Source organism: Heptranchias perlo, chromosome 11, assembly GCF_035084215.1.
Source record: "Heptranchias perlo isolate sHepPer1 chromosome 11, sHepPer1.hap1, whole genome shotgun sequence".
Lineage (NCBI taxonomy): Eukaryota > Metazoa > Chordata > Chondrichthyes > Hexanchiformes > Hexanchidae > Heptranchias > Heptranchias perlo.
Genome location: NC_090335.1, coordinates 51230693 through 51243191, shown reverse-complemented (window position 1 = coordinate 51243191; position 12499 = coordinate 51230693). Strand labels below are relative to the sequence as shown.

Below are 12499 nucleotides of genomic sequence, written 5' to 3'. Positions count from 1 at the left end.
TATCCGATTTTAAAAAAACGTATAGACAGCCGTTAATTTTTGTAGAGTATACAAGGTAAACCCCAGTACTTGAAAAATATTTCATTTTGCAACCATTTTGTTCTGTAATAGTAATATCATCTTCCTCCACCCCTTTCTTATTCTCACATTATTTCTCCTGATAGCAATTCCTTCTTGGGTTCTACATGTATTTGGCCTCTGGTACCTCACTTAATTTGGCCATTTTTTATTTATGAGCCGAGAGAATGTGTATTAGCAGGCTACTTAACCGTGAGGTGCATCACAGCCAAACCTGGTTCTGTTCTCACCGGCCATCCACACAGGTGACTTTCCACTAAGCACTGCTGGATAGTTATCCAGGAGCAAGAAACATGATCAATAGTTTTCTCCTTTCTCTGCTTACCCAAGGGGCCCTGAATCCAATCGCTTCTTACTTTACCACTTAGGATTGTTTTAATGTGGCAGATATCTGGTATGAAATTTCATCTCTTCCATCTCTGGAGGGCTCAGTTGCACAACACATGATATGTTTACCCAATTATATGAGTTTATTTCTTATTAAACGTTAAATGGATTTTCTGTCCTGCCATTGCCTGCACAGAAAATTCCTGATCTGTTGTGCTGCCCAGTGAGAAAACCAAATAATTTCTCTAGATGGAAGAAAAGTTGGAATGTAATTTAACCTGTGCCGTTCTTTTACAACATCTAGAACTGGTTCAAGAACCCCACTGGGAGAGAGCTGGAAGGAGATCATCAATCCTAGTGAATACCTTTAATCTGCCTCAGTAGGGTGCCTCATTCCACAACATCAAAAGAGCACCCACCAGTGTGACATTTTCCCATTTCCCACACCAGCCATCCTGTGGCTGCTCAAAGATTGCCAATTTAGTGGTGAATTAGGGACAATTTTGTGCTGTGGTTCCACGTGGGAACTGGAATGAGATAGCCCAGATTCATTTCGATTTAAGATCCTTACTGCCGGAGGAGACTGTGATCATCCCATCTGTGTGACTTGCATTTGAGCCCAGGTTCTGATAGGCTAGTATCTAATCCTCTTCAGCACCTGGTTCACCTATTTTTAAAGTTTAAAAAGAAAGTTGTTGGCCTGATTTGCCATAGTCAGAAATTCTGATATAAAAGCCTTATTTTGGGGGGGAAGGAGGGTGAAGAATCAAACTTTCAAATGATTCAGCAGCATTTAAATGATAAAAGTTCAAATCTTTTGAAACTTTTCAAAGACAACAATTGTAAAATACATACCCCTCTTGCAAATGCCACCTTTAGTTCATCTCTCAAACAAACTATCATAGACTCTGGTGTAGTTGATGACTGTTCAGGTGAATAAATTAACATCAAGCATTAGTATTTACATTTGAATGAGTTTACACTAGTAGAGTGTAAAGGACTTAATTATTAACTTATGACTAGTACAGAATTTTTAATTCATTTTAACGCCTTCATTTATTTTCTAGCCCAGACCGCTGTAAAGATTCAGGCCAAGACTGATGGATTTGAAGTGAGCAGTCACAAAGACCTTGTAGTGATAGGTTTGTGTGTGTCTTGGGGCGGGAAGGACGCTTATTACATCTCCTTGCAGGAGTGTCAGGAAAATACGGGTAAGAAAATGGCTTAAACAATAGCTTGGCTCAACCTTAAATTAGACTGGAAAATCTGTCCTCTGGGACACCTTGTTTAGATTACCATCTCTCTTAAATCAACAGCCAGTACATCTTAATCCAGTCAGGTTTGAGAACCCAGTAGTAAATATAATTTATTTTGGTATTTTTCAATTATATACAAATAAGCCTTGTGATAGGATGCTTATTACATCTTGCAGGACCTGCAGTTGCTGTCACACACACAAATGTACTTTCTTTGGCTAGTGCACCGTCCTATGAAAAAGAATTTCATAGTGCATTTAAACTATTAATCACATTTGCAATTATTTAAAAGTATTTTTATTTTTTAAAGGAGATTTAAGCAACAGTTTGGCCCCTCCACCTCTCGACCCTGAGCTGTCTGTGAAGGAGAGGCTTTTCCATGTGCGTGCATGTTTACAGCACGTTGCGACCGCAGAGGTAGAGCGCTCTGTTGTTATGTATGACTTTAAGCAACATTACAAAACTCTCCTCGAGGCCTGCAACATTTCCATCGAAGGCAGTTATGAAGATCCAAAGGTTATAATTGATTTTTGCTGGAATTCTGACTCAGAATTCCAAACTTCCACTCCATCTCTTTTTTTTGAGAACTAAACTGACAGTATAAATGTTTGTTTTCTCTTCTAGGTGGCATGTTGGTTGCTGGATCCTGGCTCCAAAGAGAGAACCCTTCATAATATGGTGACCAACTTTCTCCCCCAGCAGCTTGCATTACTAGATGGAGTGGGCACCAGCCATGGCATTCAGAGTCTCGGGCTGGGTGCAAACACTGATCTCTCGGGCCGTCATAGAGCCTCCATAGAGTCTGTGTTGGTCTACAATACAATGAATCAACTTAATTTGCTGCTTAAGAAAGAAAATCTGCAAGGTATAGTGGAGGTCCTATGTTATACAAGGCAGGTTTGGGTCACGAATTGAGAAATATAGATTGAATAGTTTAATAGTGTCTCCTAGACAATTGTTCGTATTTGGTTTAAATTTTCTTAAATCTAACTGGCGAATTACCCAAATTTTGGATGTGATTGCTATAGATGGCAGTTTATGGAGGCACTCATTAAAGAAGGACAATGTATATGGTGAGGGGGGCGTGGAATGGGGGACAGCTACCTGTGAAGACTAGTCTAGTTTCACATATTAAAATTATATATATTTTTAAACAATGGATGGATGATGGAACCTCATAGTAATTGCGTATTTGATTTCCAAAAACCTTTCAATGAAGTGCCACACAAAAGGCTGTTCAGTAAGGTTGTGTCCCGTGGGATTGGTGGGCAGATTTTAGGCTGGATAGCTAATTACATACGAACATACAAAAAAGGACAGGAAAAGACCAATTTGTCCATCTAGCCTGTCGACATGGTGAAGCCTACACGTACCATTCACCCACCCCTTCCAATCCTGCAGTCCCCTGGGACAGGCAAAACACCAGAGAAAAAACCCTTGGGCTAATTTAGGAAATCACTCTCGTGAAATTCCTCTCTGACCTCCAAAGTCAATCAAACAAGCAACAGGAGACTGTGGTGACTGATATCACAAGTCACAGGTAACGCAACCTGTCTTGTATAACTTTGTTTTCTACTTGCAGGAACTCATCCGGCTGCCTTTGAAGGCCTGTAGCAAATCCATACCCATTGCATGGTTTAGCAATCTGTACCACAGGTTGTTGACTCTGCGGGGAAAAAAAAGTACTTCCTAATCTAACTCTTCTTTCTTATTTTGTAACAATGCCTCCTACACCTTTGCCTCCTAGACCTTTTCCTCTTATCTAGCACAAATAACCTATTCACCCAGCTGAATTTATTCCCTTCATTATTTCAAAGCCTGACAACTAGGAGTTCCAAGACATTGTATTTTTCTGATTGCATTTCCATAGGCAGAGGGTAGTTATAAATAGCGTGGGGTCCAGTCACTAGTGGAATCCCAGAGGGATTTATGTTGTCACTGTTGCTCGTCACCATCTTTATCAATGATTTGGATGAAAGCATTGGGGGAACAATACTTAAGTTTGCTGATGACAAAGATGTACGCAGAGTTAGGACTTCAGGCGAAATAAATAGATTAGGCTGCTCTAGGTACATTGGGATAATGGGCCAATATGTGACAGATAACTTTCAATGTGGATAAATGCAGCTTCATACATTTGGAGCGGGGTAATTGCAGGCATGCATATACCATTCAGGATTACCCGCTTAAGTCAGGAGAGGGATCTGGAGGTTATAGTTCAGAAAGCATTAAAGGTCAGTGTTGTGAAGCTGTAGGGAATGTGAATATGGTATTGGGGTGTATACCTAAGACAATTATGTATGAAGCTAGAAATACGACGTTTTCCTTGTGCAAGGTCTTAGTATGGCTGCAACAAGAATAATGTGCCTAGTTTTGGTCCCCTTACAAGGTTGGGGGGAGTGGGGGGGGGGGGTTGGTTCAAAGTCCTAGAGAAGGCCCAGAGGAGGGCCAGCAGAATGATACCCATTATTATGGCTTTTAATGATTAAGATAGGTTCAGGAACTGGGGCTTTTTTCACTGGAGAAGCATGGACTTTGAGGGGACATGAATGAGGTCTTTAAAATAATGAAAGAAATAGATTCTGTTTGGGTGGATAGGTTATTTGCACTCTAGGGAGAGGAGGACTGGGGGACATCAGTAAAAAATCTAACCGAGTTGAGATAGATGCAAGGAAATATTTCTTTTTGCAATGAATCATTGACCTGTAAGGTTTTTTTCTCTGTCTTTGTCTCTCCTAGGAGATTGCATTACTGGGGGTGGGAGGGGTGGGGGGAAGGGGGTTGTGGGGGTGGCTGTACCATGTCTGAATGGGACAGGCTGGATGGACCAGTTTGGTCTTTTCATGTTCTTTCTCATATGTTTGTATGTAATGCCGGGCAGGGTCAGAGTGGTGTTTGGTACATTTGTGTTACAGGAAGGTCCTCTTCCTAACACTTGAGCACATTTAGTGGTGTTTGACTGGGGAATAGAATCATGGTGATTTTGCTTTGGTTGGGTTCTTATAGGAATATCTCCAGTTGGTGGAGCATCTACCTGCAAGAAAGGAAGAGGAAGAAAATGGGTCAACTTTTTAAAAAAAAATCAAAAAATCACATTTTCAAAAATGCCCTGCTTGGGCAAATACTGGGATGGAATACAAAAGGATCTGTGGTCTTGACTGTAGGTGTTTGTTGGTGCTGAGTTCCTTCTGCACTAATGAAAGACCCCATAATCCATTTGAATATATCACTAACTATGTATAATTGTTATCATATGGATCAAATTCTTATTCTGTTGGTAGCAATTAAAGATTAATATCATTTGTATAACAGTGAAAGCTATCATCCCATCAGAGTTGTACAATTGCAGGAGATCCCAACAGGTAACCTCCTTTTCTGGGGGGTGGTGTTAGAATTTTACCAGCATGTAACATTCTCTCCTCTGTTGCAGACATGTTTTGGAATGTTGAAATGAAGACTCAGTATTGCCTGGCCTTGCTAGAGATGAATGGAATAGGATTCAGTACAACTGAATGCGAGAGCCAGAAATACTTAATGCAGGCCAAGCTATCTGCCATAGAAGCACAGGCTTATCAGCTAGTGGGCCACAGCTTCTCTCTGACAAGCCCAAGTGATATTGCTGAGGTAAGATTGTAACGTATATCTGAAATAAGTGTTGTGGAGCAGTGTACAGAGTTTTTATTAAAAGGATTAAAGAGGGTAAGAGATATCATTTAACCTTTTCACTGGAGAAGTTGTCGGTTCAGTTGACTTTGAATATCTCTTCTGTTAGTTTCCATTGCAATGACTGTTAGGACTGAGTTCCGGTCCCATTATTGGTACTCAATGTTTTTGGCAGAATTTAAACTGAATATTGGGTTGAAATGCAAACATTCTGCGCTGCAACTTTCCTGTTCAGATTTAAGATGGGTATATTAATATTTCATACTATCCAACACTCCAGGCCTCTTTTTTAAATTTAGATTTTGTACGTGAGCTTTATGCTAATTTCAACAGAGCGAATAGGTTCCACTGCACCAATTATTTTAGTAAAATTCCCATAAGAATTGCAGCTTTTATACAAACATTTACAAAATATCCGATGGTGTGAAACGTCATCGCACAAAGCAAGGGTAGCAGTCCAATTCCAAACTTTCGCTTTGCCCTACCCAAAATTTCACAGGCTCAGCGATTCAATTCCTGTTCCAGGTTCTATTTTTGGAGCTCAAACTTCCTCCCAACGGAGATACCAACACTAATGGAAAGAGGACGCTTGGCTCCACAAGGAGGACAGCACTAGCGGGAGGGCATTTCAGGCTGGCCAAGCAATTCAGCACCAACAAGGTAATTATCTAGTTCTTGTGCCAATCTTTGTACTTTCTTGAGATCAATAGAAAGAGTAAAAAGGAAATAATTGTGAATGAAGTGAAGTTGTTTTTAGAAAGGGGAGTGGGATACGCATCTGAATATTTGTTTTGAGATGATGTGTGTGTGCGCAGAAGAAATGAAGTGAGACGTGCATCCATGCATTATAGATTATGAGAAAACATTTGATAGAGTGAAGCATGAAAGATTAATAGATGTCCTGCAAAGAGCTGGAATAAATTGCAAAGACATGAGACTTTCTAGGAATTTTTATTGGCAACAATAAGCAGCAATAAGAGTTAATGAGTTAAAAGAGACAAAGATCATAAGAATAGTGAGATGAGGATGTGTTACATCACCCTGGCTTATTAATATTTACTCTGGATTCATTATGGGGGATAGTCTGGATAACTTTGATATTGGTTTCAAGATCCATGGAAAATTGATAAATAACCTAAGGTATACAGTACCAGTTGCTGATACATTATAAAAAATACTTGCGGTAAATCAGACTAGTTTGAAATATAGATTGAAAATAAATATTAAGGAGACTGAGCCAATGGCACATTCAAAGAAAGAGCATCTTCCAAAAATTGATATTTGAGTGAATATAAAAGTGGAGCAAGCAAATTAAAATTGATTTTTTTGGACAGAGTATCTTAAGAAATTTAGTCAAGAATAGCAATTGCAAGCGGCTGTAAATGCTTAAGCGTTAATTGTGGTCAAAAGAATTCTAGATGGCTGGAGGCTTGAGTTGTGATGCAACAGACAAAATACATGCTGAAAATTATTTGGGCAAGAATGACTAATGAGAGGGTCCATAAACCAGCACAAACAGAGTGAAGTGATGACACTAATCATGATGAGAAAAATTGGATACTGTTTGCAGATTATCTCTCATCTGAGACATTCCTGTAGAACAGGCAAACATATATTTAAATATTTTCAGGACAGTAGTACATTGTGAGATGGAGACCAGTTTTTTTTAGTAACTTTAGGCATTGCTGAATAATGCACGTTTTTCTTTTGAGTGCTATTTTTTCATGTATCTCATTTTTGGGGGGTTTTGCTGTGATATATTACATTTACTTTGCTTCTAAAAGGTAAACCTTATTAAAAAGAAAATTATTTTTCCATTTATTACACCATTCTATGTTTAGGAAGTATTGGAGAAATTGAAGCCACTTCATCCTTTGCCAGGCATAATCTTAGAATGGAGGAGAATTACTAATGCAATGACCAAAGTGGTATTCCCCCTGCAGAGACACAAGCACCTGCACCCTCAGCTAGGAATGGAGAGGATCTACTCCATCTCACAGACACACAGTGCCACAGGTAAATGCCGATTTCACTTTGTCCTGTGTCCATGCAAGGTGATGCACGTTATGCAACCCAGTGAGTCCTGACACAGAATTTACACCAATAAAAGCTCGCTATAATATTGATCATTTCTTCAGTGTAGTGGAAACACAAGCCAAAGCGAAAGCTTTTTAATATTCCTGGAAATAAAAATGTAGGAACTCAAGTAGGTCATTTGGCCTTCTCTGTGGTTTTCATTGTAGCTACGTGTTTATGATCCCAATTCCTCGAGCTTTCTCCATATCTCTCAATATACTTACTTACCGCTGCCTGGCTATTGTTGTATCCTGTACATTGTAATCCAGTTATTGAGAGAGGGGCTCTGACTATTTCAAACCAATAAGAAAATACGGAAACCAGTCGTAAAATTTTCAGGAAATGTAAATGCAGAAAGATAAGGATACAAATGTTGTTGTTGTGTGTTTGGGCAATTTGAACATGGTATGTTCTTCTATACAGTTCTTTTTTCTGATATAAAAGTGTTGTTCTGGTGTAGAAGCCAGTATTTGGGGTATAAGTCAGATACATCAAAGTTACACCTGTTCTAAAATGCACACTAAATTCTGGCAGATGATGTGCCTGCCCCCAAATTGAGGCATTTATGCAAATGATATGATAATAAGGCTAAAAGCAGCGGTCACAGAAATTAAGCCATTTACACCAGAATTGCACCTGACTTAAGTTAAGCTTGTAGAGAAGAGAGGTATGTTACCTGCATGACTTGTCAAACCAGGAAGTGGTTGAGTTGACAGGCTTTGAATGTTCACAAACATTGTTAAAAACATTATCTTTGATTAAAATGATTAGAAAAATCTTTTCTCAGCTGTGCAACTAAAAGCATTCAGCAACTGCTTTTCAGCATTTATAGACAGGAAATTCTTTTGCTTCCCACATTTCTGTAATGGTGCCCTCACCATAGGAGTTACTATGGGCATTCCTGTAAATCTCCCTATAATGGAGACAGAGCAGGAGGAAGAGGAAATGACAAGTTTGCAGGATAAGCCTATACCAGGGAGAAGATGACTGTGTTACTCCCTCAAGATATCTGCTTAAGGAGACAATGGTTTAGTAAAGAGGCATGGAAGGAACTCTGTTTCCTGTTGCAAACAGATCGCCAAACATCACCTCAAACACAAAGAACGCACTTACTTGAAAACACTGGACGTCATATCACAACGTGATTCGTCTGTGCACATATTTATAAGCAAGTGCTTATTACCACCGTACCTACCCCTGGTGATCCTTTATGCTGTTCTTAAGCCTACACTTGTTCTTCACTGAGGTAATACCTAAGGGCTAGCGAAGCCAGTGATGCTTGGCTGCACTGTGATATGGTATAGTAATTAGAGAGGACAGAGGGATCGAGGATGGTTTTTTTGAGGGGATAATGATGATGGTTAAAAACTAAAGGAGCAATGATAGAGGAGAAGGAACCATTTACAATATCAGCTTAAGTGAGAGCCAGGAGTTTAGTGAGAGTGGGGTTATTTCTTGACCCAACAAATCTCCCACCACTTTCCTGCCCCATGCCTTTACATATTTAAAATAGCTAACCCTGCAACTTACAGCGGTATCAGCGCCATGACTTCAAGGTAGGTGGAAGTCCCATTCCATCTCTGAATAAATATGTATGTGATATTCGTTTCCAGCACACAAGAATGGCTGCACATGGAATAGCAAATTTAACTGGTCATTTTCTCCGTTGTTGCAGAAACAGTTTTTATTTTATTAGAGGATTGCACTATTGGAAGCAATAAGATATTGAGGGCTGACACCACCTTTTGGGAGTTTGGGAGCATCTCAGTAAAATTATTACAAATTTTAAAAAACTGGATTTGCAGACCTTGTATGCAGTGAGATGCCATCATGTGGCATTCCATTCCGTCCCATGGTGGCACAAAAACATATCCTGCTTTCACCATTTGGAGTAAGGAATAGAAAGAGAAGAATAACAAAATATTACCAGGCATGCAGTTGTGTGGTATTGCAAATGAAATGGAATTCTGCACTAAGTGTGTATGTTGATTGGGTATCTCCAGGATATCTGGGCTTTGTGCAAAAAAAGACAGGCAAGATCAATCCATTAACCCCGAATAGAATGCGCCATAATAACGTGATTTATGAAAATGTCTAGATTGAAACAAGATTTCATAAACAATCTTTTTTGGCATTGGTTCACATTCTATTGCAACAAAATAATCCTACATATTGCTTAAAGGTTTTGCGACCTATAGTTTACATTATTTTGCCTTTAGATATACCTTTTTGAGCTTCCATGTGACCTGGAACTCACTCTCCGTAAAAAATCTCTTTTATTCAATTAGGTAGAATCAGCTTTATTGAGCCAAACCTGCAGAACGTGCCAAAGGACTTTGAAATTGAAATGCCAACAGTGATAAGAGAGAGTCCCCCCTCCCAGGGAACAAGCAATGCAACTGTTCCTGCACGATCCAGGTATTTCCTCCATGTGAAATCCTCACAAATCTCATCTTCTGTGAGGAGAGATAGTGATTTATTTTTCATTCGAGGCTTTGTGATCTCCATGTATCTTCTGATTATCCACCAGTAAAACAAGTGGCTTTATTTAAATATTCATTTTATTTTGAAACTATATATAACATAAATAATAATTGTTATACCTTATAAATACAAATGATATGGTTTGCATGTAAAAAATTATATATTTTAGAGTAAATGATAACTAATGGTTCATGTCACATTTTAGAAATTGTTTTTCAAAGTCAAGTTATTTGAATAAAGGCAGTTGTTTACTGAGGTGACCAATTGGATTTCAGACGGTCAGAAGTGTTTTTAAAAAAAAGACAGATTTATGATGCCTTCTTCTGAACTGGAAAGGCTACTTAAACACATGGTATAACACCACCGTCATTATAAATTATCTGACATGTTAAGTGCTATGCCACAGGAGATAGACCCTTAATCTATAGATATAGTACTTCTTTCTTACAACAGTTCTCCAAATGGTAAATAAGAATCAGGAAAACTACAAATTTATCTTAAAGGGAGGGTATTGTAATTGAGTTAGGTTTTTTTTGATACTGCTGAGAGGACTTGTAGTCAACACAAGACACTGTTAAACATAACTTATTAACTGAAGAAAAATACAGTACAGTGAGCCCCTGCAGAGCACTTGTATTTATTCACTGCAATGACTCACCTGTTCAGGAAATGTAGAATGTCCTTAAATTATCTCTGTAAATGTTAAACTATTATTAAAAACTTTTATTTGATGTTAAATTTACAAGTTGCCGTTCCACAGTTTTGTGGTGTTATTGTTACTAACACCACGGCTTTTAATATGGCAACTGAGCTGACTCCTATATTTATCTCAAATGTATGATCTAAAGCAGCTGCAGCTCATTGGTGATCCATATTCCTTTTTATTGCAATATACCACGGTTATTGTTTAGACCCAGGCCCAGCAAACTCCACAAATCACATGATTAGGATTGACCAGAACGCGCTAAATCTGTCTGAATGTAGAACTAGGCTATATCGAATAGCTTTATTTGCTATTTACCATCTATACAGCAAAACAATCTAGTTATGTGGATTGTGTTTTTAAAGTAATTGCTGTCTTTATAGTTTTCTCCCAAAAACACTGGGGCAGAAATTGCTTGCGAGGTAACGGTGAGCGCCATTTTTAGTGTGAGTGAAACGCAGAAATCCGGAACTTGCTCCTACTGGTTTGCCGGCGATATGACAGCTTTGAATTAAAGGTATATCACCGGCTGCAGTCAGAGAAATCATTGAAAAAATGCAAACTTGCTTATCAGTCCAGCTGGAAAGTAAGTAATATCACCACAAAACAGGTACGCTTAAAAATACCAGGTCTAAACTAAGTTTTAACAGCGTGGTAAATCTTAATGACTGGCAATCAACTAAAAAATTAACTTTTAAGAATGTGGAGTCTCATTACTCCTTATTTTAATAGTTTTTGGTCATTAATTAAAAGATTTTTTTTTTACTTTTCCCTTCTGTCTCTTATTTAATTCAATTATTTCTTACCCTCTCCTTTTTTCGCTGTCTATTACTGTTTTTACAAAGATTTTAATGTTGTACCTTTCACTCCCTGGTTTTAACATTGGAAGCCTGCAGAGAGTTTGCAGCTTGTCAAAAATGTTGCGATCTGATTGGTCGAGGGGAGAGCTCCTCTCGCTTCTCCCAGGGTCCTAGCTTCACTTGAACTGACGCTGGGCTCTTCTCCGCTTCCTATTCGAGGAAGTGCCCGAAGTAAAGACCACTGTAAGTTAGTGGGTTAGTATAAATCTATGGAGCGGCGAGCAATGTTGGTTAGTCGCTCCGAGCAATTTCTGCCCCATTACATTTTGTACCTAGTGCAGTAAATTCATGTTTATAATAAAAAAAACATGCTGCTTGTTTCTTTTTGCTTGTAACATTTTAATTGTTCACTCACTTTGCTTTCCTCTGCTCGGTTCTCAGATGTTTACATGTTTTTCATTTTTCTCTTCTTTCCTCAATGACTGCCTACAGTCACCTTAAATAAGTGAACTTTTCTATTCTCTCTTAATAGTGAAAGACTCGTGTGTTTAATATTTCTGTACGATAGCATATCGAGTGCATTTTTAAATATTTGTTTAAAAATGAACTATAGAACTGAATGTCTGTGTGGAAACTGATAACCAGCTTTTCAGTGGTGCACCATTTACTTTTCAATCTGACTGATCTTTGTAACCACCTCTTGCCACTGGTTTTATAACTTGTTGCAGCATTGTACTCTCAGTGGTAATGTAATGGAACTTAGAGAAGACGATGCTACAGTACTTTTAAATTTCACTTCATGTATTTATGTTTTAGGAGAAGGAGGGGCCGTAGTATTCAGCCACTTTCCCAGCTGGCCGTGATGGACGATGGAAAGGCTGATAAAGGGCTGCCATTTGCTGTCAGTATAAGACATGCTTTTGTCCCGTTCCCAGGTAATTTGTTTCTTTTTTTAAAAAAAATCAAATTGTAATGGTGGGATTGATTCAAAATCCTTAAAAATAGAACAGGAGTTTAAAAATTGACTTCATTTCAGAAGCACCAGTACAGGTCCTCAGTGAAGTGAGGTTGGATAGCCTGTAGCAGAGTTTCGTGATCTCCAGCCCCTAAAA

At 38.7% G+C, this 12499-nt stretch overlaps 1 protein-coding gene across 1 annotated transcript in view; it reads left to right on the top strand.

Moving 5' to 3' along the window:
- polq (polymerase (DNA directed), theta) overlaps positions 1-12499 on the top strand; it is a 72912-nt gene that overhangs the window by 50673 nt on the left and 9740 nt on the right. Inside the window, exons 18-25 of the mRNA XM_067993008.1 lie at positions 1473-1616; positions 1972-2177; positions 2286-2526; positions 5092-5285; positions 5850-5984; positions 7166-7340; positions 9689-9818; positions 12204-12322. Of these exons, the coding sequence (XP_067849109.1) occupies positions 1473-1616; positions 1972-2177; positions 2286-2526; positions 5092-5285; positions 5850-5984; positions 7166-7340; positions 9689-9818; positions 12204-12322 (1344 nt within the window). The remainder of the gene's footprint in view (positions 1-1472; positions 1617-1971; positions 2178-2285; positions 2527-5091; positions 5286-5849; positions 5985-7165; positions 7341-9688; positions 9819-12203; positions 12323-12499) is intronic.